Genomic DNA, 27,321 nt, shown 5'->3' on the forward strand with positions numbered 1-27,321 from the left:
GAATGAAAAAGAAAGACTTTACAGCCAATGAAGTACTTTTGAATTGTGGTCACTGTTGTACTGTAGGAAACGCGGCAGCCAATTTGGGCACAGCAAGATCCCACAAACAGCAATGTGATCCTGACCTGATAATCTGTTGTTAGTGATGTTGGTTGAGGGATAAATATTGGCCCAGGACACCAAGGAGAACTCCCCCTGCTCTCCTTCGAAATAGTGCCCCTGGGATCTTTTACGTCCACGTGAGAGGGCAGACGGGGCCTCGGTTTAACGTCTCATCCGAAAGACGGCCCCTCCGACAGTGCAGCACTCCCTCAGTACTGCACTGGGAGTGTGAGCCTAGATTCTGTGCTCAAGTCTCTGGAGTGGGGCTCGAACCCAGGACCTTCTGACTCAGAGGCGAGAGAGAGAAACCGACTGAGCTAAGCTGTCACTTCAGTGTATGTAACTGGAGAGGGAATGAGCGAGGCCCAGAGAATAAAAAGTTGTGAAGAAAGTCACACAAATGCACCTCTTGTGTACTTCCCCAGCCAGGGAATAGTGTAGAGACAGACAACAGCGAGGAAGGAGAAACTTTAAATGGCGGATTGTATCACAAAAACCTAAGAGTTCAAATACATTATTCCCTGAAGGTCTGAGAGCACCTTGATAAAGCCATAAACAAGGCCAACTGCATTTTGAGTTTCATAAACAGGGCATAGAAGAGTAAAGAAATAAAAAAGGATTTGTACAAAACACTAGTTAGACCAGTTAGCACACTGTGGGTGCCCCATTATAAAAAGGGCATTAAAATCATACAGTGTAGATTCACCGGGACGATGCCAGGGATAAGGAAACTGTAGTCATGAGGAGAGACTTGAGATACTGGGACTGTTTCCACTGGAGTGGGGAAGGCTCAGAGGAGGTTTAATAGAAATATTTTAAATGACAAATGGTTTTGATAGGATGAATAGGGAAAGACTGTTTCCTGCAGCTGAAGAGTCATCAATTTAAAATGATCACTAAGAGAGTGAGGAGGGAGGTTAGGAGAAATTTCTTTATGCAGAGCGTTGTTGGAGCATGGTACAGGGAGTGGTTGAGGCAGAGACCATTGCATCTTTTAGGGGAAAATGTGATAAATATTTGAAGCACAGGGCTATGGGGAGAGAGCGGGGCAGTGGGATTAGTTTGGGATTGATACAGGGCTATGGGGAGAGAGCGGGGCAGTGGGATTAGTTTGGGATTGATGCAGGGCTATGGGGAGAGAGTGGGGCAGTGGGATTAGTTTGGGATTGATACAGGTCTATGGGGAAGAGAGCGGGGCAGTGGGATTAGTTTGGATTGCTCTAGCTGGCACAGATACAACGGGCCGAATGGCCTCCTTCTGCACTGTACATTTCTAGGGATCTTCTATGTTTATTGTAGGAGATCCAATACGGACTGATCAGAATGTAATCAGCTGGCCTTTGTCAGGCTGCTTGCAAACTGATATTCAGAACAGATTGCCTGAAGTTAAACAGCCGTGTGACATTCACCAAACCGTTTAGCATTTAAAACAAGTTCACATCTGTGTGCCCTGCAGTCTGTTCAACACTCATGTTGGGAAGCTGCTGTACAGCTGGGAGGGGCACATCAGTGTGGCAGCGGTTTGAAGTGCCAACATGTGGGGCCAACAATTGAAAGGGAAAAATTTGCAGGGCCATGGGGAAAGGGCAGGGGGAGTGGGGCTAATTGGATAGCTCTTTCAAAGAGCCGGCACAGGCACAATGGGCTGAATGGCCTCCTTCTGTGCTGTGTCATTCTATGAAAGAAAGAACTTGCATTTGTAGATGGCCCAGAATGTCCCAAAGCACTTTATAACAAATTAATTACTTTTGTAGTCCAGTCACTGTTGTGTGGGCAAATATGGCAGATTGATCTGTTTTTAGTGATGTTGGTTGAGGGATAAATATTGGCCCCAGGACACCGGGGAGAACCCCCCCCTGCTCTTCTTCCAATAGTGGCCGTGGGATCTTTTACATCCACCCGAGAGGGGCAGACGGGGCCTCGGTTTAACGTCTCACCCGAGAGACGGCACCTCCGACAGTGCGGCACTCCCTCAGTACTGCACACTGGGAGTGTCGGCCTGGATTATGGGGCTCGAGTCTCTGGAGTGGGGCTCGAACCCACGACCACCTGCCTCAGAGGGGGGGGGGGGGGGGGGGAAGGGAAGAGAGAGAGAGACCTATGCAGCCAAGCTGGCGCCTCTTGTATTTGAAAAGAACGTGCGGCGGTGAAATGTGATGGAAGTGGGCACCTTACCGTGGCACCGCCTGAGGCGCAGAGGCTCCGGTGTGTGGGGTGGTCTCTCACTCTGCCAGTGCTGCTCTCTCCATCCCTGCATGGTGCCCGTTCCCGCTCTTTTACACTGAGGGGGGGGGGGGGAGGCGGGGCTAACGGAACAGGCGCGCGCCTGGTGGGCGGGGCTAATGGAACAGGTACGCGCCTGGTGGGCGGGGCTAACGGCATAGGTCCGCGCCTGGTGGGCGGGGCTAACGGAACAGGCGCGATCCTAGTGGGCGGGGCTAATGGAACAGGTACGCGCCTGGTGGGCGGGGTAACGGCATAGGTCCGCGCCAAGGGGGCGTGGCTAACGGAACAGGTGCGCGCCTGAGGGGGCGGGGTTAACGGAACAGGTGCGCGCCTGCGCCTAGGCGTCTTCAACCAAAAAGGCGGCAAATTTAAAATGGCGGATGGGCGCTGAGGTGAAGAGCTGTCCAAAAACAAAAGAGCAAATCATTCCGATTTTCTTTTGGAACAATTATCCAGCCCCCTGTATGTAAAGCGGCAGATTGCGCGCTGAGCCGGTTATTACTGTGGTATTTTACTGCCGAAGCAGCCCCGAGAGTGGCCTGGTGTTGAATCTGCTTTATTGCTGTCGGTTCCCCAGTAGCAGCAGCCCCAATGCCTCTGAAATCGTTCACGTACCCGTTGCCTGAGACCAGGTTTGTCCACGCGGGAAGGACAGTTTACAAACTGAAAATGCGTTACAGTCACCACATTAGGTAAGCGAGTGTCTGTCTCGTTGCAATCTCTCGTCCCTATGACCGGCCCAGTTATTCAACCAGGTGGGTCAGCCTGTGGTGCAAAGAGGACGCCTGCCTCAAATGCTGGGAGGAAAACAAAATGCTTGCAGACTTTCAAGCCCCACACTCACTTTAGTTTGGTCCTAATGTATTGGCACATACTTCCTACAATCATATATCTACCAGTTATTTCTGATGAACACTTCCTCGCAGTATATAGAGATAGGATGACATTTCCACACAAAACACTGGGTTTTAAAGTAATCTGACTTGGTGGCAGCTTGGCTCAGTCAGTATCACTCTCCCTCTCGCCCCTTGAGTCAGGAGGCCGTGGGTTCGAGCCCCACTCCGGAGACTTGAGCCCCATAATCCAGGCGGACACTCCCAGTGCCAGTACTGAGGGAGCGCTGCACTGTCGGAGGTGCCGTCTTTCGGATCAGACGTTAAACCGAGGCCCCGTCTGCCCCTCTCAGGTGGACATAAAGCTCCCACGGCCACTATTGGAAGAAGAGCAGCGGGAGTTCTCCCTGGTGTCCTGGGCCAATATTTATGCTTCAATATTTATCCCTGGCTTATCCTCAGGATGTAGGACAAAGCAGCCCGCTTGATTGGCACCCCATCCACCACCCTAAACATTCACTCCCTTCACCACCGGCGCACTGTGGCTGCAGTGTGTACCATCCACAGAATGCACTGCAGCAACTCGCCAAGGCTTCTTCGACAGCACCTCCCAAACCCGCGACCTCTACCACCTAGAAGGATAAGCGCAGCAGGCACATGGGAACAACACCACCTGCACGTTCCCCTCCAAGTCACACACCATCCCGACTTGGAAATATATCGCCGTTCCTTCATCGTCGCTGGGTCAAAATCCTGGAACTCCCTTCCTAACAGCACTGTGGGAGAACCTTCACCACACGGACTGCAGTGGTTCAAGAAGGCAGCTCACCACCACCTTCTCAAGGGCAATTAGGAATGGGCAATAAATGCCGGCCTCGCCAGCGACGCCCACATCCCATGAACGAATAATAAAAAAATATATAAATGCCGTTTGTTTATTTTTTTTAATGGATCATACAAAGTAGATCCTCAAAGGAAACAGAGGCCATTTTTTCATGCCTTGCATCTTTTCCAGCTTTATGGCTTTGTCACCTAGCTGAACTTTCTCTTCTCCATCTCCTTTGTGTCTTCCTTGAGTATAGAAGATTGAGGGGTGAATTTTGATCGAGATGTTGGAAGGATTAAGAAAGGTGAGAGAGAGAAACCAGGACATTATAGACCTGTTAGTCTAAAATCTGTTGTGGGGAAGTTATTGGCATCTATAATGAAGGACAGTGTGACTAAGCACTTAGAGAAATTTGAGCTGATTAGAGCAAGCCAACATGGATTTATAAAGGGTAGGTTATGTCTAACAAACCTAATTGAATTTTTTGAGGAACAAACCAAAGTAGTAGACTGGGGATTGTCTATGGATGTAGTTTATAGGGACTCCCAGAAGGCATTTGACAAGGTTTCACATAAGAGACTGTTAGCTAAAATTAAAGCTCATGGAATTGAAGGCAAATTATTGACCTGGTTAGTAGATTGATTAGGTGGTAGGAGACAAAAAGTAGGGATAATAGTTTATGTACTATTCACTATATTTATTCATGACTTGGATAACATAATAGAGAGCCATATGTCCAAGTTTGCTGATGACGCAAAGATTGGTGGCATAGTAAATAATGTAGACAGGAGCATAAAATTACAAAGAGACATTGATAGATTAAGTGAATGAGCAAAACTGTGGCAGATGGATTTCAACGCAGGTTAAGTGTGAGATCATCCATTTTGGACCAAAAAAGGATCGATCTGAGTATTTTTTAAATGGTGAAAAGCCAGGAACAGTGGAGGTCCAAAGAGATTTAGAGGTCCATGTACACAGATCATTAAAATGTAGTGGTCAGGTTCAAAATATAATCAATAAGGCTAATGGAATGTTAGCCTTTATAACTAGAGGGCTAGAATATAAAGGGGAGGAAGTTTTGCTACAGCTATACAAAGACCATACCCAACCCACCTTAGAAATGATATATTGGCCTTGGAAGGAGTGCAGCGCAAATTCACCAGAATGATACCCGGGCACCAAGGGTTAGATTGAGGCGAGATAAACTAGGTTTGTCTTCCCTGGAATGTAGAAGGTTGAGGGGTGATTTGATTGAGGTTTTTAGGATTTTGAAAGGAATTGATAGGGTCGATAGAAAGAAACTTTTTCTGCTGGTCAGGACAAGGGGACATCACCTTAAAATCAGTGGCAGGCCATTCAGGAGAGAAGTTAGGAAACAGTTCTTCACGCAAAGGGTGGTAGAAGTGAGGAACTCTCTCCCACAAAAAGCAGTAGATGCTAGCTCAATTAATAATTTTAAATCTTTGATCGATAGATTTTTGCTAGCCAAGGATATTAAGGGATATGGAGCCAAGGCGGTGGATGGAGTTAGGATACTGATCATCCATGATCTCATTGAATGGCTCGAGGGGCTGAATGGCCTACTCCTGTTCCCATGTAGTTGTTGCCTATAATCTTCATGTCATCCATTGGACATCCTGAAGGGAATAATAATTCATGTTTACCGATGATATCACAATAGAAGGCAGGGTAAAAAATGATCAATGCAATCGGACTCAGAAAATTTAGATGTTTTAGGGAACTGGGTGGCAGATGCAATTCAATGCAGATAACTGTGAAATAACGAGCTTGTTGGGCCTAATGAGCTTTTCCTGTTTCTAAAAATTGTTTTGTTCTTAAAGGAAGGGTTTTGTATGCCACGAACAAATGGGAATGCATGCTCATCCTTATCCACAGGGTCCAACCATGTTCCATTCTTTCTGGGGCACTGTCAACACTTGATACCTTGGGTGCATCTACATTTATACTCCACCCCGCCCCAGCATGATTTACTATCCTATTCATGCCTGTTGAACAGGGGCTACGAGTACAGCTTTCAGATGTTTTCAGAGCTGCCAGCTGCCTTGAGATGATGAGGTTGAATCCAGTTGTTCCATGAGATGGTCTAGAATTGCCATCTACAGACAGTAGAGGAACAGTGAGCAAGCATCTCCCTCTTTCCAATCAACTCACTTTAACTCGGATTCTGGGTAGAATACTGTGTGCATTCCCTGGCAAACATCCACTGGCTCAATTCCCTTAATACCTTAGCAGGAGACAGATTATTCTGGATAAGTGGAGTCCCAATCTGGAGGTCATTACATTCACATACACTCCCGCCTAGAAATGGCCACAGTCAACATCTCCCCTCTCAAGGAGAATGGCACACTGATGTAATTAGCTTAAGGGGAGATTTGATAGAGATGTTCAAAATCATGACCGGCTTTAATAGAGTAAATAAGGAGAAACTGTTTCCACTGGCAGAAGGGTCGGTAACCAGAGGACACAGACTTAAGGTGATTGGCAAAAGAACCAGAGGCGACATGAGGGGGAAAAATATTTACGCAGCGAGTTTTGATGATCTGGAATGCGCTGCCTGGAAGGGCGGTGGAAGCAGATTCAATAGTAACTTTCAAAAGGGAATTGGATAAATTCTTGAAGGGGAAAAATTTGCAGGGGGGTGGGACTAATTGCTCTTTCAAAGAAACGGCACAGGCATGATGGGCTGAATGGCCTCCTGTGCTGTATCATTCTGTGATTCTGTGATGGTGTTTTGTACCTGGTACTTCCCTAACAGTGAATCAAAGAATGTATGGCCTGAAACTGCTGAAAATGTTGAGGACCATGAATATGGTTGTTAGGCCCAGTGAGCCCAGCCCTTTTTGAGTCATCTGAACCCAGCTACCAGCTTTCTCACCACAGCTTGCTTCCTGAGCCTATTTATATCCACTTCAATAGCCTTCTCTGGAAAAGGTTAGGGAGAGGGTTTTTTTTTAACACAATACAAACTGCCTCATGTGAAAGGCAAATTGAGGCCCATCTCCTCGCCCAGAGATAGATGTTTAAAAAGAGATCTTTTATCTATTCAAGAACAGCTGAAACCCCACACAAATGGGAGCTTTTGCATTCTATCAAATGCCCTCTGCTACTCACTGGCATGGACTGGGAACAGCATCAGCAGTAGAGGGTTGTTTCTGGGAGATGCTTTCTGTGATGAGCACGACAAACATTTGTCTTTTTTAAGAGCCCAATGGAAAGCAGCAGTTTGTTAATTTGGATTTGCTCTGTAAAGAGATTTGAATTAAAATATATTAAATAGCCAATGGTAAAAAAAATTTAGTGATCATTAAATCGATCTAAATAGATAACGGAACCAGCACTTTCTATTGACTCCATTGACACACCAGCATTTTTCAAGCGTTAACCGGATTGCTTTGTTGAAAAGATGCTAAAGTGAGTTAAGTTGCCAGTTAATTTATTGCTCATAACATCATCCATTTTTCGCACCCATAACTTCAGAAGGACATGTCTCACTCCTGCTCTAAATGTATGCTGCCCCATAGATGGTGGGCAGTCGTGATCCCTTCCTGGTGGGCACATGAAAATTCCTCTTTTAAAAGGGCTCCTGCAGATTCCAAGAGTCAAGTGTTTCAAAAATAATACTTCAGAACATACAAAGTAAACATTGTAGAAATAGATTAAATGTGCTGATTACGAGTACTAATGGGACAAACGAGACCCTTTGCACACAGAGCAGGGGAGTTGAAATCCTGTACTGAAGGGTGGATAAAGGGGAACCAGTGGAGGTAGTGTATTTAGACTTCCAGAAGGCATTCGACAAGGTGCCACATAAAAGATTATTGCTCAAGATAAAGAATCACTGGATTGAGGGTAATATTCTGGCATGGGTGGAGGATTGGTTGTCTAACAGGAAGCAGAGAGTTGGGATAAATGGTTCATTCCCGGACTGGCAACCAGTAGCCAGTGGTGTTCCGCAGGGGTCGGTGCTGGGTCCCCAACTCTTTACAATCGATATTAACGATTTGGAGGAGGGGACCGAGTGTAACATATCAAAGTTTGCAGATGATACAAAGATGGGAGGGAAAGTAGAGAGTGAGGAGGACATAGACAGGCTGGGTGAGTGGGCGGAGATTTGGCAGATGCAATACAATATTGGAAAATGTGAGGTTATGCATTTTGGCAGGAAAAATCAGAGAGCAAGTTATTATCTTAATGGCGAGAAACTGGAAAGTACTGCAGTACAAATGGATCTGGGGGTCCTAGTGCAAGAAAATCAAAAAGTTAGTATGCAGGTGCAGCAGGTGATCAAGAAGGCCAACGGAATGTTGGCTTTTATTGCTAGGGGGATAGAATATAAAAACAGGGAGGTATTACTGCAGTTATACAAGGTATTGGTGAGACCGCACCTGGAATACTGCATACAGTTTTGGTGTCCATACTTAAGAAAAGACATACTTGCTCTCGAGGCAGTACAAAGAAGGTTCACTCGGTTAATCCCGGGGATGAGGGGGGCGGACATATGAGGAGAGGTTGAGTAGATTGGGACTCTACTCATTGGAGTTCAGAAGAATGAGAGGCGATCTTATTGAAACATATAAGATTGTGAAGGGGCTTGATCGGGTGGATGCGGTAAGGATGTTCCCAAGGATGGGTGAAACTAGAACTAGGGGGCATAATCTTAGAATAAGGGACTGCTCTTTCAAAACTGAGATGAGGAGAAACTTCTTCACTCAGAGGGTGGTAGGTCTGTGGAATTTGCTGCCCCAGGAAGCTGTGGAATCTACAGAAATAGACAGTTTCCTAGAAGTAAAGGGAATTAGGGGTTACGGGGAGCGGGCAGGAAATTGGACATGAATTTAGATTTGAGGTTAGGATCAGATCAGCCATGATCTTATTGAATGGCTGATCTGATCCTACTCCTGCTCCTATTTCTTATGTTCTTATATTCTTATGAATGTTACTTATCTGGGGTAGGAGTAAGAATTTTGATGTACCTCAAGTATGCTTGTTGTCTTTTACCCCTTTTACCCTTTCATCTGAATTTAATTTGACCTTTGAATTGCCTGTGACAACCTTTCACTTCACCTTGAAAGTGTAACAAATCATTCTACAAAATGCAAATAAAAACTGGTGAATTTTGGAACCTGCTGTTGGAGGAGTGAGCTGTCCCAATCTCTCTCTCGTGCTATAAAGCCAGTCTATCATTCACTTTATTTTTATTCTATTTAATGGTGCTTTTTTATTGCATCACGCAAATGTGTTGTATAAATAGAATTACTAACTTTACACGTGGCAAGCCACGGGGAAATTTGGAAGCACACATTTGTAATCTGATAAATTACTTTCCTTATCCTGTTGCTTGGTAATTCTACACCTAATCATTCAAATAGATGTAGAGAGCTTTCCTTCTTGTTAGGACCGGCGTGTTTTCCCCAATAACACGGAGTGCTGTTCAACCTTTCTTTCCCTTGTTTTTGTTTTACAGGGAAGACTTGCGAATCGACAGAGAGCAAGTTAGGCAGGAACTGGAGGTAAGGTTCCATGTTCGAATGTTTCAGAACACAGGTACTTGGAAATTAGAGGGAAAGGATGTTTAACTCGTAGCCACGTTTCAAATATGTAGAGTGCCAGAGTTAAATGGATCAGTGTGAATGCTGATGCCATTGTTTATGTGAAATCCAAAGATCTTAGCCCCGAAATTCCATTCCTTTCAGGGGCGGAACTCAGGTGCAGAGTCAGCAAAGGCACCGGAATTTGGGGCAGACTCCGGATACACTGGGTTTCTGCCCCGTTGACCAATCCAAATTCTGGTAGAGGGGAGGACAGGTGCAATCTGGGGGGGTATTCTCAGGTTTTCCCAGCAATCCGGCCAGGTACGCCTCCGATGGGCCCAGTGGCACCCACGTCTGCGGAGAGCAGACATGGACGATTCAGGGCCTGCCACAGAAAACGACAAAAAGTGACCTCCTTTCTTAGACCCGACCGGCCCATTGAACTCCCCCGTCGGAGCGGGAGGGTGCTATTCGGGCGTGCTGTTGATTACGCTGGGTGGACGCACTTGTTGCCCCTCTGCAGACGCAGGCGCCTTCCCCCACTATGTTAATGATCCTGTCCCTGGGTTTGGGACAGCGTCACGGAGAAGCCGCTGTGGCGGATGTAAGTACCGCCACGCCACACTTCCGGCGGCGCACTGGCACTACGGGAATTTCTACCGTCTTATTTATAAAACCAGCAAACTTAACCGTTATAGAGAAAGCCGAGCATCTTAGGCTTCTCCATTAAAGCATTTAGGCTGCAGTTTTACTTAATGTGTTCATTCTGTACTGTATAATGCACAGCTGGTAGACTCCTGTTCCACTGCTGGCTGTGCACTGTTTGCACTGAGCTCTAGTAAAGCAGCTCCACTCGTGCTTGCTTGGCTTCGCCTGCTGAGCTCTGGGCCTTTGGTAGCTAATTTTAATGTTTTGCGAGAGTATCCCTTCTCTTGTAACGTTAAAAACATCCCATTCTAAGTTTAAAAAGTACCCAATGGACTGGAGTCATACTACATCTGGTGAAAAGCTCAAGCAGTGTGAGGGTGTGTATACACAAATCAACTTTAGCATTGCTGCAAAATGATTTCTGCTTCACATTGCCACTAAAGTTGCAGCATAAAGTCTGGAGTTAGGGCACATCCGACTCTAGAGAGAAGTGGTGTGAGACTTCTTGGAGGAGGTAGTCTCGCATCATTTGGGTGTTACACTGCATGGAATGTAAATCCAGTGTGGTGTCGCACTGGGTTTAAAAACGTTTTAAATCTACCTGGAGTTAATTTAAATGTTAAGTCAGTGCGGACGCTGCCTCATGCAGCACTGGGAGAGGAGCTTCGCCTATCAGAGGGCTCTCTGGGCCAGGAGGACTATTTACACAGATACACACTGTGCTCTCTCTGGGCCAGGAGGACTATTTACACAGATACACACTGTGCTCTCTCTGGGCCAGGAGGACTATTTACACACATACACACTGTGCTGTCTCTGGGCCAGGAGGACTATTTACACACATACACACTGTGCTCTCTCTGGGCCAGGAGGACTATTTACACACATACACACTGTGCTGTCTCTGGGCCAGGAGGACTATTTACACAGATACACACTGTGCTCTCTCTGGGCCAGGAGGACTATTTACACACATACACACTGTGCTGTCTCTGGGCCAGGAGGACTATTTACACAGATACACACTGTGCTCTCTCTGGGCCAGGAGGACTATTTACACACATACACACTGTGCTCTCTCTGGGCCAGGAGGACTATTTACACAGATACACACTGTGCTCTCACTGGGCCAGGAGGACTATTTACACACATACACACTGTGCTCTCTCTGGGCCAGGAGGACTATTTACACACATACACACTGTGCTCTCTCTGGGCCAGGAGGACTATTTACACACATACACACTGTGCTCTCTCTGGGCCAGGAGGACTATTTACACACATACACACTGTGCTCTCTCTGGGCCAGGAGGATTGGTGCTTGAGCCAGGTAGTATGAAAGGGATTCTGCCCAGCTAGCCTGAAACTGGAAGCTGCAGGAGGACACTAACTCCTGGAGGTGGTCTCGAGTCTCCTGGCTTCAGGATACTCGAGTTAACTCGTGACCGGGCTCCTGAGTTATGTCGCTGCTTTTACGTCATTGCATACGTGAAACTGCTTCGTAATTGTGGGAAAGTGATTGAGTATCAGCCAGTTTAATGAATAAAAGTATGCTTGTGAGTTGTCCTGCTGAAATGTGGTAGGATGGTCAGGAGCAGAGGCGAATTTTATTTTGACACGAGCGTTTGTCAGCTGTTGTGATTCTGCAGTATGATATTTCTACAACATGCAAGCTTCAGTGAACTTCTGAATAGTCTAGCTCCCGGCAGTGGCTGAAAACAGGTACTGCAGCAATTAACTTGCTGTATACACCCCTTGGTGTCCGTACTGATAACTCTGGCCGTACCCCTGTACACTTCGGGCTCCCTAAGCCTTAGCTCTCGCCAAGCTACAACTAAATTTTCTGGGTGTAGGTAAGTGAGTGTTTCTCTGCAGGTGGGGAGTGGGGGGTGTGTGCACTTGATATTGGACAAACCCACCCTGCATAGATTTCTCAGTAACTTGGCCTGGGGACTCCTAAACATGATGATGTGTTTCTGTGTCTATCAACCACCCGGCAGAAAAAAGTGACAGGAAAGGCTAATGGAAGTTCTGACTAATGGAATTCTCCACAACGACAAACCTTGTATTGAACACGAGGAGTGTATCTCCCTGTTGATGCTGTCCTGAATAAACAGCAACTTGCATTTGTAACACACTTCTAACGTCGAAAAATGTCCCAGAGGCAGGAGGAGAAAAAACAAATACCAAGCCAATGGAGGAGGGAGCAAAAGCTTGGTCACAGAAGTGAGTTTTAAGGAGGGTCTTAAAGGCGTAGCAGTAGTTGGAGGTGTTTAGGGAGGGAATTACAGAGAATGCAATCGTACATTATTTTGGGTGTGGGGCAAAAATGAAACCACAGCCCTTTAAAGGCTTGAAAGAGCCCAGAGAATGGTATTGAGAGAGAAGCAGAACATACACAGAATACTAAGGACTGGTATTCCTCATGTTCAAGAATAATTTAGGTTGGATGGGAAAAACTGCTTGTGAGCAGTATTGGGGGGCAGGGCCTTGTTGGTTGGTAGTGTTGTTTGGGTGGTCTTGGGCGCTTGGAGTGGGGATAATGGAATGTGGGAGCGTTGAGGAAAGGTGAGAGTGTCTGGGAAAACCAGGAGGGCAGGCAAGATGTGGGAACACTGGGAGGGGTTAGTGTAGTGTTTGTGAGCACTTGGACGACCGTACCAGAGCCTGGTAGGAGTGGGAGAGGGGAATTGGAGAACAGCAGCAACGGGGAGGGGGGGGGGGAGCCCTGGAGTGTGCGAGCGTTGGAAAGAGGGTGGCAATGTTGGGAGGGTGGACTTGTGGTATGACCGTATAGTGGTGGCGGAGTGTGGAAGTATTTGAGAGGGAGGCTGCTGAGTGTGAGATTACTGGAAGTGGGCTTGAGGGTTACTGATAAAAGCACGGTGATAGTTTTCTTGTGGTGGGTCAGCATTGAGGGGAAAGACATTGGTGCTTGGCATGAGGGTGTAGCAGCAGTGGAAGGGGAGAGGAAGGTAGGGGTGCTTCATTGAGGATCTGGCCGCAGTGGGTGGCGGAGGGCAGTGGTGGCAGGGGCAATCTCTTAAAGTAATGAGATGTAAAACTGAAGCCTTGTCTGCCCTCATAGGGAGATGTAAAAGATCCCATGGCACTTTTTGAAGAAGAGCAAGGAAGTTCTGGTGTAATATTTATCCCTCAACCAACACCACCAGTACAGATTATCTGCTTATTAATTTCATTGCTGTGTGTAAATTAGCTGCTGCATTTCCTACATTATAACAGTGACAACACTTCAAAAGTACTTCACTGGTTGTAAAGTGCTTTGTTACGTCCTGAAGTCAATGCAAGGTAGCATGTAAATGCAAGTCTGCCTGTCTTTTACCACCCAAAATAAAAAAGGTTCCCAAATATAACTTACTGATATTTTTCACGTGCTTCATTATAGTGGCTATGATTTATGGTTAGTGGCATTTAAAAGATGACAACTTTCACTCTAGCTCTTTGTTATAATGTCATTGAAACAACCTACATAATCTGTACTTATCAAGAAAACCAATCCTAATTAACAAGGTACATGGGGGGAAAACCATGGGTGCCCTGAACATAAGTACGTGAGAAATAGGAGCAGGAGTAGGCCATATGATCCCTCGAGCCTGCCCCACCATTCAATCAGATCATGGCTGATCTTCAACCTCAACTCCACTTTCCTGCCCGATCCCCATATCCCTAGAGTCCAAAAATCTATCGATTTCAGCCTTGAATATACTCAACGACTGAGCATCCACAGCCCTCTGGGGTAGAGAATTCCAAAGTTTCACAACCCTCTGAGTGAAGAAATTCCGCCTCATCTCAGACGTAAATGTCCGACCCCTTATCCTGAGACTATGTCCCCTAGTTCTAGACTCGCCAGCCAGGGGAAACAACCTCTCAGCATCTACCCTGTCAAGCCCCCTCAGAATCTTATATGCTTCAATGAGATCATCTCTCATTCTTCTAAACTCCAGAGAGTATAGGCCCATTCTACTCATTCTCTCCTCATAGGACAACCCTCTCATCCCAGGAATTAATCTAGTGAACCTTCGTTGCACCGCCTCTAAGGCAAGTATATCCCACCTTAGATAAGGAGACCAAAACTGCATGCAATACTCCAGATGTGGTCTCACCAAAGCCCTGTACAACTGTAATACTCTTGTACTCCAACTCCTTTGCAATAAAGGCCAACATTCCATTTGCTTTCCTAATTGCTTGCTGTACCTGCATGCTAACTTTTTGTGTTTCTTGTACCAGGGCACCCAAGTGTCTCTGAACACCAACATTTAATAGTTTCTCACCATTTAAAAAAAAAATATTCTGTTTTTCTATTCTTCCTACCAAAATGAGAAGCAACCACATAGAGACACGATGCAGTGGTGCTCAGTTAATGTTGATTTGTTGCAGGATGCCATTCGAGCAGTGCTTGGGAATCTGGACAGATTACAACCGTTTACCACTGCGCACTTCACCATCTTCCCATGTATCCTTTGGGGCTTGTTCAAGGAGGGCTGGATCGAATTCTGAGGGCATTACCATCCATCCAAGTGATAGTGGAAGAGACTTTACTAAGGTTTCACCCAGAGTAATGGTCAATAAAATTTAAGTAAAATTGTAGGGGTAGACTTTACAAATTAGCGCCGCTGGTGCAGGACTTCACACAGCAGGAGTGCGTATCAGTAATTCAAAGGCAACCCTTGGAATCCAGCGTTGCTAAGGGTGAAACTGAGGAAAATATACTTATGAGACACTTCAAAACTAAAGATGTATTTGCTGGAGCAGATAGTGATAGGAGGGGATCGATTCAAACTTTTCAAAGTTCTGAGATGGTGAACAGTGATAGATTACCTCCACTGGTCCATGAATATAGAGGGGGAGGTCAGAAGGAACTTTCTCGTGGAAATGTTAATTCGAATGCGGAACGCTTTATCTCAAGTGGTTATTGAAGCCGAGCCAGTCAAAACATTTAAGAGGGAATTAGATAAACTCTTGAAGAGTCTTAAATGTTTAAAGGTGTGGGGAAAGAGCACAGAAGTGGAATTGGAGCAGCTGGCTGAGTTGAGGAGCTTACATCACCACAGGCGTGATGGGCAAATGGATCCTTTCTGTGCTGAACTTTCTATGATTATATCGAATCTTAAAATGTTACAGCGTAGAAGGAGGCCATTTGGCCCATCATGCCTGTGCCAGCTCTCTGAAAGAGCTCTCCACTTAGTCTAATTTCCCTGCCCTTTCCCCCATATCCTTTTACATGTTTTTCTTTTACAAATATTTATCCATTTCCTTTTTAAAAGCTGTTATGCATTCTGCCTTCCTCACTCCATGCCTGTATAAAAAGAATCTTGTACCCTCTACCTTTGTTCTTTTCATTACAACTCACTACCCAATTTACTACCTCTATCATATCTCCTCTTAATCTTCCTCTGTTCCAGTGTCCCCAGTTTCAAACCTCCCTCTGTTTGGTAATGTTACTCCTTTTAATACCTCCTCCTTTTGAACTGTTCTTTATTACTATGTTCCTATATTACTTTCCATTTTTTTTTCTTTTCCCTACAATCCTTTTGCTTCCTCCTCTTTGCTATTCCCCATCCCCTGGTATTCTTGCTCAACCAACTAACACAGATTATCTGATCATTTATTTCATTGCTTCCTGCGGGATCTTGCTGTGCACAAATTAGTTGCCATGTTTCCCTATTTTACTATAGTAACTGCACTTCAAAAGTGACTCGTTGGCAGTGAAGCACTTTGGGACGTCCTGAGGATGTGAAAGGTGCTATATAAATGCAAGTTCTTTATTTTTAGATGTCTGCTGTGTGATTAATTGATCTGGTTTATGTCCGCTGGGGCGTCCTGTATGTATTTTGGGTGTATGAGAGGGACTGCATACAACAGATTCTCCTTTGCCGCTTGAACCTTAACAGTGTACAAGATAAAAGCGAATGGGAAAGATTATCAGAGCTGCGATTTAAACAAGGAGACAAAATCCTGATCTCTTACCCATATGTATGTACCTTGTATATTGAACTAAGATCAGATCAACAGCATTCGTATGCAGGTAAATGTGTTTCTTTTCACTACCGTTTCTCGAAATGTAGATTTACAACTGTATGACATAAGGATAAAACAGTACTATATGAGAGGTGCTTTTTTTTAAAAAAAATAAAGTTTTCACCCCCTACCCATTTATTTACTTTGTGTGCCCCTCCCTACATTTTGTGCCAAGCATCATTCTCTATCCAAAAAAGGCCGCCTGGCAACCTGGGGACAGGCCTCACCCAATGCTGCTCAATAGAGGGAGCAAGAACATGCTGAGTTAACTCAACTTACCCGTTGTATTCTCATCTCCACTCTCTCCCACGAAAAGCAGTAGATGCAAGCTCAATTAATAATTTTAAATCAGAGATCGCTAGGGTATTAAGGGATATGGAGCCAAGGTGGGTAAATGGAGTTAGGATACAGATCAGCCAAGATCTTATTGAATGGCGGAACAGGCTCGAGGGGCCGAATGGCCCACTCCTGTTCCTATGTTCACTCACCCCGCACCTGATAAAGTGGATCAGGAATTTGTCTCGAGGTGCAGTGTGATTTAAAATATCGTACAGAAGAAAATTTGAGAAACAGAATTGGAGATCCTCTGCAATACAGGTTGAGGAACTGGGAGGCACAGAACTGAGATGCTACAACGCCACCGCTGGTGGCAGGGTGTAATTACAGTGTGACGTTTACATAGGTAGTTTTCATTGTAAATGTGGACACTGGAATTTATAATGGGAAAGCTTGACACAAAAAGTGTGTGCAAATGTAAGATTATTAATATATTATCAATAGATTCAATAGTTCAGATTTTAGAGCTTTCTAGAGCCATCCAAAAAGTGAATAGGATTATGAATTCTGTGAAATTTATGGGTAAGTTTTCTGAAATTCAGAATTGTGCGCCTGTGATTTTCCAATAAGCCACCTGTTGCATGCAAGGCCCAACCGATGGTGCATCAGAACACTTAAGCCCTTTTTTAAAAAACTGTTTGTGGGTCCCCGCTCTTCGGAACATGGCTGCGATGTGTATGGCAACAATTTGTATTGATATAGTGCCTTAAATGTAGGAGAACATCCCATGGTGTTTCACAGAGCCAGGAGGAAGAAAACAGGCAGTAAGTCAAAGAAGGAGCTGTTAAGAGGTGGGCTTTAAGGAGGTGAGGGAGGTGTAGGGGTTTTATAAAGTAGTGAAGGAGAGAAAGAATGCTGGATCTTCGATGGAGTAAGCCTCAAAAAAGCTGTCTCACATGCCATGTGGTGGGAGGTGGCAGTGGCACTGAGTGCCACCTCTCTCACCCCCCCCCCCAGAACTGCAGACCAGTACTTCAAGTCCAAAGACCCAATGAGGGTAAGCAAAGTAACACATTGGCCCTTGTCCCTTTTCTTCCTTCCCTCCAAAGTGCCCAGGGCCACCTGCCCAGAAATGTCCATTTCCAGACCTTTTTGGATGGTAAAGTTGTGCAGGGCACAGCAAGCGGGACACACGATCTGGAGCATATTGTAGAGTCCCTCTTGACCTGTCAGGGCAGTAAAAGCAGCCCTTTATTTCTCAATGACCACTCTGGTGGAGGTATGTGCCTTGTTATAGTGCTTTTCAGCTGTTGTTTTTACAGGGGCCATTACCCATGGCAGAAGTGGGTAGGCCTCATCACCCTCAAACTATCCATCCACATGATTATCTTGCTTGAAGAGCTCAGGGAGAGCAGAATTCCCAAGGACAAATGCATCCTAGCAATGTTCAGCAAATCTCGTGTTGATGTGAAGGATTCTTTGCAAGTTGTCACACACAACCTGGAAGTTGAGCAAATGGTAACCCGTTCTATTAAGGAAGTTGTACAGGGTTAACTGTAGGAACTCACAAAGCAACGTGGGTCCCGTCTAATGCACCCTGCCCTATGAGGAAGCCAGTAATCCCATAAAGCTGCATGGCCCTATCTTGCTGCAGCCTTGCCGTGAAGTCCTCAGCTCTCTTGAAACATGTCAGCCACCTGATGAATACATGCCTGGACAGCATCCTGGCTGATATCTCACAGATCTCCCGCGGCTGCCTGAAAAGATGCGGTGGCACGAAAGTTTAGCCGTGACCTTCACAGCCACAGACAGCTGATGATCATGGCTGCAGATCTTCATACCGTAGGATGTACAGGTCTCCTATGGCTTCTTCAATGAAGTCATAGGAGACCTGAACTCCTCTAACGCAGAGCTCCTCCTGAACATCTTCATAAGCTCTGCGTGGCCTCTAGATTCTTTTGGGGCAGGGGCGTAATATCTTGAAGGCTGTATCCTCGTGCTCCCTCACTCTCCTTCATCCTCTTCTGCTCCTCCTCCACTATAATGGCAAACAAAGGAATGCTCAGTGGGACTCCCATGCCTGAACCTCTCACTGTGGTTGGGGGGCAAAAGTCTCCCGGTGGCCTCACAGTTCCTCCGGCAGTAGGAGGCAAGACCAGCACTGTCTAGGTGAAAAACCAAAAAAAAAACAGCTCTCCAAAAGCTCTTTCCCACCTCCAGTAACCGATTGTCAATTTTTCTGCAAACTTCAGGCTCGCAAGTTCCTCACTTCTGCCAGTCTCCACTGTTATTAGCAGCAGGTACACCTCCTTTATTTCATTCCAAGTTACCCCTGGTGTATTATGAGCGTAACTCCCAGGATTTTGGTGCACCAACATCACTGGCCCTCAGTTACGTAAATTTAAATTCCAATTTCCCTATCCCCTCTAAACGTATTGAACGTACTGGCACCTCCCAGATCCGTCTCTCTCTCAACTCCATGTTTGGCGCCCTCCAATCAGATTTCCACCCCCTCCCACAGCATTGAAACAGCTGTAACCAAAGACACGAGCGGCCCGCTGTGTGACTATAACCGTGGTATATTAAGTCTCCTCGTCCTTCTTGATCCCTCTGCAGCCTTTGACGTGGTTGACCACGTCATCCTCCTCCTGCATTGTCCAGCTCAGTGAGATTGCTCTTGGTTCCACTCTTACCTATCCAATTGTAGCCTGAACATCTCTAGAAATGGCTTCTCTTTCCATCCCCCATGCATACGTCCTTGGCCCCCTCCTCTTCCCCATCTATATGTTGCCCCTTGGCGACATCATCAGGTGTGAGTTGAACTTCAAAATTAATGCTGACGAAACCCTAACCCTGTCCACCACCGCCCTCAACCCTCCACTGCCTCTGCTGCCAGACTGCTTGTCTAACATCCAGTCTCGGATGAGCTGCAATTCCCTCCAGTTAAACATTGGGAAAACCAAATCTATCGTCTTTGGCCCCTGCCACAAACTCTGTACCGTTGCCACTGACTCCGTCCCTCTCCCCAACCCACTGTCTCAGGCTGAACCAGACCGCACGTAACACCAGCAAACTATTTGACCCCGAGCTGAGCTTGTGACCCCATATCCTCTTCATCACAACTACTTCCGCTTCCGTAACATGGCCCACCCCTGTCCCTGCCTTAGCCCATCTGCCACTAGAACTCTCATCCCTGCCTTTGTCACCTCCAGACTTGTCTATTCCAATGCTCTCTGGGCTGGACTCCCGTTCCCCACAGTTGCTAAACTTCAGCTCATCCAAAACTCTGCTTTCCATATCCTAACCTTCACCAAATCCTGTTTGCCCATCACCCCTGTTTGTACTGACTAACATTGACTACTGAACCCCCAATACTCAAACTGAAATCCCTCCATGGCCTCGCCCTTCCTCCTCCAGAACTGTTCGTTATTTTGAGTCTGGCCCCTTGTGCATTTCTTCCCCCCCCACCCCCCGCCGGCAAATCTTCTCCCCACCATTGGTCACTGTGCTTTCAGCTGCCTAGGCCCCATGCTGTGGAATTATCTCTGTAAACCCCTCTGTCTCTCCACCTCCCTCTTATCCTTTAAGACTCACCTTTTTAACCAAGCTTTTGGTCACTTTGGCTTGGCACGATTTTTAAAAAAATTTTGTCCTGCCAAACCCTTGGGGATTGAGGCATGTGCATCATTTCAAGTGCTGCCCTGGGTAAGATCAACTCTAAGGAATCTTACAACACCAGGCTATAGTCCAACAGTTTTATTTGAAAATCACAAGCTTTCGGAGGCTTTCTCCTTCATCAGGTGAGTGTTGAATTCCTTGAAGGTTATCGCATATATAGTCAGAGAGCAATGCCTGGTGATTACAGATAATCTTTCCAACTGCCCGTTGTTAAGGCAATCAGACAGAGAGACAGTAAATACAGGACTACTGAATATACAAACGGTCCGAACCCAAAGACAGACAGAGAGAGAGAGAGAAACATCCAAAAGGAAGAGAAAGAGAGAGAATGACCAGTTGTATTAAAAACAGATAACTCTTTTTTCGCTGGTGGGGTTACGTGTAGCGTGACATGAACCCAAGATCCCGGTTGAGGCCGTCCTCATGGGTGCGGAACTTGGCTATCAATTTCTGCTCGACGATTTTGCGTTGTCGTGTGTCTCGAAGGCTGCCTTGGAGAACGCTGACCCGAAGATCGGTGGCTGAATGTCCTTGACTGCTGAAGTGTTCCCCGACTGGGAGGGAACCCTCCTGCCTGGCGATTGTTGCGCGGTGTCCGTTCATCCGTTGTCGCAGTGTCTGCATGGTCTCGCCAATGTATCAACTCAGCACAGACTGGGAACTGAAACTGGGATCTTCTGATTCATGTGGCTGAGTACATTAACCCTCTGAGCCATTGAGGCAGTTTGCTGCTGTTTCCTTTTCTGTGCTGTGAGAACGCGTTTGCCAGCTAATGTATTGCAAAACGTTGGCCGTAGCAGCAGTTACAAAATAAGCCACGAGTACACTTCATGCTGAAAATAAATGTACGGTGTCCCACTACTTTTTTCCATTATTGAAATTAAGTCTAAATGGTGAGTTATTTTGGATGTTTCACATTTCTGTTGGTGCTGAGTACCTGGATATATAAAATGTCATTCCTAAAAGCCTTTCCACATCTACAAGACTTAAATCAAGAGTGTAATGGAATACCCCCCCACTCATTCAGATGAGTGGACTTGTTATAAAACTGAAGAAGCTCAGCACCATTCAGAGCAGAGCAGTTTTCTTGGTTGATTCACTGGACTCTATATCCACCCTCCCGACCACCAGCGCACTGGGGCTGCGGTATGTACGAGCAACTCACCAAGCTTACTTTAACACCTCCCGGCTCCACAGCCTCTACCACCAAGAAATCCAAGGGAAGCAGCATCCTGGGAAGTGCCGTTCCCTCCAAGTCACACACCATCCTGACTTGGACGTAAGTCGCTGCCGTTCCCTCACCGTGGCTGGGTCAAAATCCTGTCATTCCCGACCTAACAGCACCGTGGGAGCACCTTCACCACACGGACTGCAGCGGTTCAGGGAGAAGGCGGCTCACCACCACCTTCTCGAGGGGGCAGTAAATGCTGGCCTTGCCAGCGAAGCCCACATCCCGAGAACAAATTAATATTTAAAAAAAACCCAGAGGGTGTGCTTGAAAGCTTAAAGTTTTAAAGGTGGATTAGTAAATTGCCTGTGGTGTTGCCCACATTCAGTTGATGAATTAAAAAGATTTTTAATATAGAAGATGGTGATGGAATTAGGAGACTTAATTACAACAGTGGCTTAAAAAAAATGCTTCATTCGCTGTATAGCGCTTTGGTACGTCCTGAGGACGTAATGGGTGTTATATAAATGCAAGTACTTTCTTTCTTTACTACAGAACATAAGAACATAAGAACATAAGAAATTGGAGCAGGAGTAGGCCAATCGGCCCCTCGAGCCTGCTCCGCCATTCAATAAGATCATGGCTGATCTGATCCCAACCACAAATCTAAAGAACACAAGAAGTCGGAGCAGGACCCGGCCACATAGCCCCTGGGCCCTCTCCGCCACCCACAGGGCATTGACCGATCCGAACTCAGCTTCATGTCCAATTTCCTGTCCGCTCCCCATAACCCCTAATTCCCTTTACTTCTAGGAAACTGTCTATTTCTGTTTTAAATTTATCTAATGATGTAGCTTCCACAGCTTCCTGGGGCAGCAAATTCCACAGACCTACTACCCTCTGAGTGAAGAAGTTTCTCCTCATCTCAGTTTTGAAAGAGCAGCCCCTTATTCTAAGATTATGCCCCCTAGTTCTAGTTTCACCCATCTTTGGGAACATCCTTACTGCATCCACCCGATCAAGCCCCTTCACAATCTTATATGTTTCAATAAGATCGCCTCTCATTCTTCTGAACTCCAATGAGTAGAGACCCAATCTACTCAACCTCTCCTCATATGTCCGCCCCCTCATCCCCGGGATTAACCGAGTGAACCTTCTTTGTACTGCCTCGAGAGCAAGTATGTCTTTTCTTAAGTATGGAGACCAAAACTGTATGCAGTATTCCAGGTGCGGTCTCACCAATACCTTATATAACTGCAGCAATACCTCCTTGTTTTTATATTCTATCCCCCTAGCAATAAAAGCCAACATTCCGTTGGCTTTCTTGATCACCTGCTGCACCTGCATACCAACTTTTTGATTTTCTTGCACTAGGACCCCCAGATCCGTTTGTACTGCAGTACTTTCCAGTCTCTCGCCATTAAGAAAATAACTTGCTCTCTGATTTTTCCTGCCAAAGTGCATAACCTCACATTTTCCAATATTATATTGCATCTGCCAAATCTCCGCCCACTCGCCGCAGAGCCTGTGACGGTTGACGTAGCAAAATTAAATGGGAAATGTTGACGTACCAATTACAATGGGGAATGTTGATAAAAGCGTGACCAAAAGTCGTGACAACAGGCTGTGGACAGGAATTGTTCGCCTTCACACAAGGGTTTTAATAATGTGTGTAGGTGATGATCATTGTGTCACAGGCTGCAATCAAATTAATGTTACACGATTAGCTTTATATCACAAACAGATGCACAACTTTTGACCCAAATTGTTTGTTTTTCTAACCTTTCCCAAACCCAACTTTTCAAATCTTGAAGGAAAAATTGAGAATCATTTTTCCTCCTGACTGTGAACTGTACAACAAATGTGAGAGAATTATTGACTGATTCTTGTTTTCTGTGTTTCAGTTGAAGAAGAAAGCCCTTTCACTGATTGTGTAAGTACTTTCATGTTCTACAGTATCCCACGAAAACCAGTGACAAGAACTTGCCCTTTGTGCCCATGTGGGACATCATAGCACTTCAAATAGTACTTTGTGGTGTGAAGTTCTTGGAGCTGTTTCTATATGAAAGGGGCTATATAAATGCAAGATGAATTGAGTAAAGTAATTTTTCCGAGACTTGCCATAAAACAGGGAAATAGCACAAAACAACTCCCTCTCTGCTTGCAGCTTGCGGTCCCCCCCCAGCACATTGGCTCATTTCCTAAAAGGGTGGGAATTCCAATCGAGGAGCAGTACTGCAGTAAGAGATATTGAAACAGGCTCAGTTTCGGAATAGCCATCTTAGCACCTGAAGTAAAACACTGTGTACTGCTCTTAATATAATTTGTCGTTCATTTACTGGCAGCTCCAGATTCCAGGCTCCCTGGACGGTTGTGTTTTTTTAAAAAAAAAACGTTTTCAGCTCATGCACTGTGATGCAGAAACAAACCCCAATATTACAGCACTAAAGCTCACACTGAAACAAAATTAAACACTAGAGGCCCGCTATTAGGAGGGAGGCGGGTTGCCAGCGGGGCGGGTCGACTGGGCGCGTGGGTAACCTGTCCAGTAAAATCGGTGGGTTCCCCACGCGATCGTAAGTAAATTGAAGCCACTTACCTTGGCTTACGGGTTTCGTGCTGGAAAGCTGCGCAGCGGGCGGACTGCGCACCTGCATCATAGGCTGTCAGCTGGAGGAGCCCTATTTAAAGGGGCAGTCCTCCACTGACTGATGCTGCCGAAAGGAGCCAAAATTACATCATGGGGGAAGGCTGCTCCCGGGTTTAGTGATGCCTCACTCCAGGTCCTACTGGATGGGGTGAGGAGGAGGGGGAGGACAGAGATCTTCTCCCTGGCGGACGGGAGGAAGTGGCCTGCCTCTGCCACCACGAAGGCCTGGCTCGAGGTGGCAGAGGAGGTCAACAGCACCACCAACGTATCACGCACAAGCATACAGTGCTGGAGGCACTTTAATGACCTAAGTAGGTCAGCCGAAGTGAGTACACTTACTCAATCCCCTACACTCTGTCTGCCACATCACCGCCCCCACCCCACATCTCCTTCTGCACTGCCAACACTACTCTATCACATCACTCCTCACACCCACTCAAAGCTCATCCTCATCTTACTTACACTTACTCACCTCGCCAGTACTCATCCCACCACTACCACTCAACCCAATCCTCATACAAGCTCATGGCTCTATCTCATACTCACCCTCTCATGCATCTCTTTCACGGTCAGCCTCACCCCACCTGCTACTACCTGTGCTGCAGTCACAGGGCATGCATCACGTATGTGTAGTAGGAAGCGTAAGGCAAACGTGTCGTGAGCATGAAGGGGATGCACAAGGGTGTTTGGGGGTTTGTCATGGTTTTTACTTATATTTGATTTCTGATCAACTCACATTACATATTATATTGTCACCACCACTGCCACATCTTGGCCATTTTTGACTGGCTTGTGCAATAATGCCCTTTCATGAGGTTCTCCATGAACACCCTTGATGCCACCCATTGGGTCACCCTACAGTGGGTGTATGTGTAGTTGCACGACTACTTTGTGCAGGTGCCTGTTGCGCAGCACTGTGTTGTGTAGCTCCACGTGGCGGAGATGGACGGCGAGGCTGGTGATGTTGCTCGTCCTCCAACGGAGTGATGAATACAGCAATGGACCCCCCTCCCCCCTGCATCCTGAAGGTGTGAGTGTGAGGGGGTCCACAAAGTAGGTAAATGTGTTTGGACAGCAGAGTTTAGGGTATGATTTAATAATTTGGAGTGCGGAGACAACGGTGTGGCAGGCCAAACTTTGTCTGAGGTCATGATGTGGAGATGCCAGTGATGGACTGGGGTTGACAATTGTAAACAATTTTACAACACCAAGTTATAGTCCAGCAATTTTATTTTAAATTCACAAGCTTTCGGAGATTTGCCTGAGGAAGGAGAAAATCTCCGAAAGCTTGTGAATTTAAAATAAAATTGCTGGACTATAACTTGGTGTTGTAAAATTGTTTACATTTGTCTGAGGTGACAGAGTGCCCTGCTGCAATGGATGAGGGTTTACCCCGCACCTGTTAAATGGACCTTTGCAGCTGCTGCTGGCTGCAACACGTCCGTTTAAACAGGGAGTATTTCCCCCAGCATGGGAAACGTGCTCTGGGTAGTCCAAAATCCGAATCCTCCTAAAATCTCCAACAAATGAGGTCTGTAAACGACCTCAAGTACCCAGATAATGATCTTAAGTGGGATCCCGCCGGCTTTGATTGACGGTGGGAGTCCCGCATGCGGGGGCTGCGCGCGCACCGATTCTCGTCATTGGGGAACCCGGAAGCGGGTGGGTTGGAGCCGGGCTCCGGACCCGCTCCAGGAATCCCCAATTTTAGGAGCCCCCCCCCCCCCCCCCCCACCACGAACGCACTCGCTCGGCCATCCGAAAAATTGACCCCTATATCTCACCCTGCCCTGCCTGCTCAGCTGATTCTCCATTTTCTTTTCTTCTCTCTCTCTCTTTCTTTCTTTCTTTTTTTCTCTCTCTCTTTCTTTTTTCCTCTCTCTCTCTCTCTTCCCCCCCCCCCACAGGGCCCTCCCACCCCAATTTAATACTAATTTGCCCTTTGCCGACAATTTTGACCTTTTTCATTTAAAACATGTTTACTCATTTGTTTCACTTAAAAACTGGCCTTCAGTTGGGTCTGTAGGCCACTTTCCAGCCAACGGCAATCTAGGATTCTGAAGATTGACATTGTCTGTAAGCATTAGCAGACTTGAGTTTGGATGAGATTTTTATACATCATACTCGAGAACGAGCTGTAAGCAAGTCATCCTTCGAGTACTGCCAGTTCAATCCCCATAGGCTGAATCAACTCCTCCCTGCGCTGTGTTAACACTAAAGTAAGAGGGACTGAAATTCTTGGGGCTGGGGAGGGCATAGAGCGGCCTGTTTGACAGCATTGGGGGGGGTGGGTGCTGGCTTTGGGGAAGAACCTTGATCTGACGATTTCTGCCCCATAAGATCAGGTCCCAATTTCGGTCGGGGGGGAATGGGTGAGTTTTTCGCCCGTCTTACCGCCCCCCCCCTCATGTCTGAACACTGGTTTTGGGGCTGTGTCTCAGGGAGTTCCTGCACCGTTCCAGAAATTCCTCCTACTGTGCCCTCCCTGGGCCCAGTGGAACTCACACCAGGAGAGAGATGTTGAGTTAAATTGTGGGCCTAGTAAAGACTGCCTGAGAGAAAGGTAATCAATCCCAAAGGCCATTTGCTCCCTAATGTAAAAAATTTAGAGCCTTTTCTCAGTGTTTCTTGGGGCTCGCACTCAATTATATCATTATCAACAATCATGCCCTTTCGTAAGGTTGTGTTTTGAAAGATCTATCTGGTGAGATGTTTTACCAGCCGACCACACCTGAAAACTGAGAGTCTAAATTTAACGTGCACGAACTTCGTTTGTGCAAGTTACCTGAAATTGAAAGGACTGGTTAACTTTAAAATTGTGGGCAGGATTAATGGAAAGTGATCCAGAGCTTCGGAAAAGAAGGCTGAGGAAATAACATCAGGCCCATCCCAGGCAACGGTGCAAAAACAAACTGTGCTACTTCAGACAAAACTCTTGGAAATTCTTCCCCGACACCCCAAGAACGGACTTGCATTTGTGTAGCGCCTCTCACATCCTCAGGATGTCTCAAAGCGGTTTATAGCCAATGAAGTACTTTTGAAGCGTAGTCACTGTTTTAATGTAGGAAACGCAGCAGCCAATTTGCGCACAGCAAGCTCCCACAAACAGCAATGAGATAATGACCAGATAATCTGTTCTAGTGATGTTGGTCGAGGGATAAATATTGGCCCAGGGCACCGGGGAGAACTCCCCCTGCTCTTCTTCCAATAGTGGCCGTGGGATCTTTTACGTCCACCTGAGAGGGGCAGACGGGGCCTCGGTTTAACGTCTTATCCGAAAGACGGCACCTCCGACAGTGCGGCACTCCCTCAGTACTGCACTG

The 27,321-nt window shown here is 46.4% G+C and overlaps 1 protein-coding gene across 1 annotated transcript in view; it reads left to right on the top strand.

Annotated features, from left to right (window-relative positions):
• Positions 1-2,676: 2,676 nt before the first annotated feature.
• Positions 2,677-27,321, top strand: part of LOC137306527 (membrane-anchored junction protein) — a 52,079-nt gene continuing 27,434 nt past the window's right edge. Inside the window, exons 1-5 of the mRNA XM_067975794.1 lie at positions 2,677-3,020; positions 9,473-9,518; positions 14,586-14,661; positions 16,108-16,233; positions 23,253-23,281. Of these exons, the coding sequence (XP_067831895.1) occupies positions 2,920-3,020; positions 9,473-9,518; positions 14,586-14,661; positions 16,108-16,233; positions 23,253-23,281 (378 nt within the window). The 5' untranslated portion in view covers positions 2,677-2,919. The remainder of the gene's footprint in view (positions 3,021-9,472; positions 9,519-14,585; positions 14,662-16,107; positions 16,234-23,252; positions 23,282-27,321) is intronic.

This window comes from Heptranchias perlo, chromosome 43 (genome assembly GCF_035084215.1).
Source record: "Heptranchias perlo isolate sHepPer1 chromosome 43, sHepPer1.hap1, whole genome shotgun sequence".
NCBI lineage: Eukaryota > Metazoa > Chordata > Chondrichthyes > Hexanchiformes > Hexanchidae > Heptranchias > Heptranchias perlo.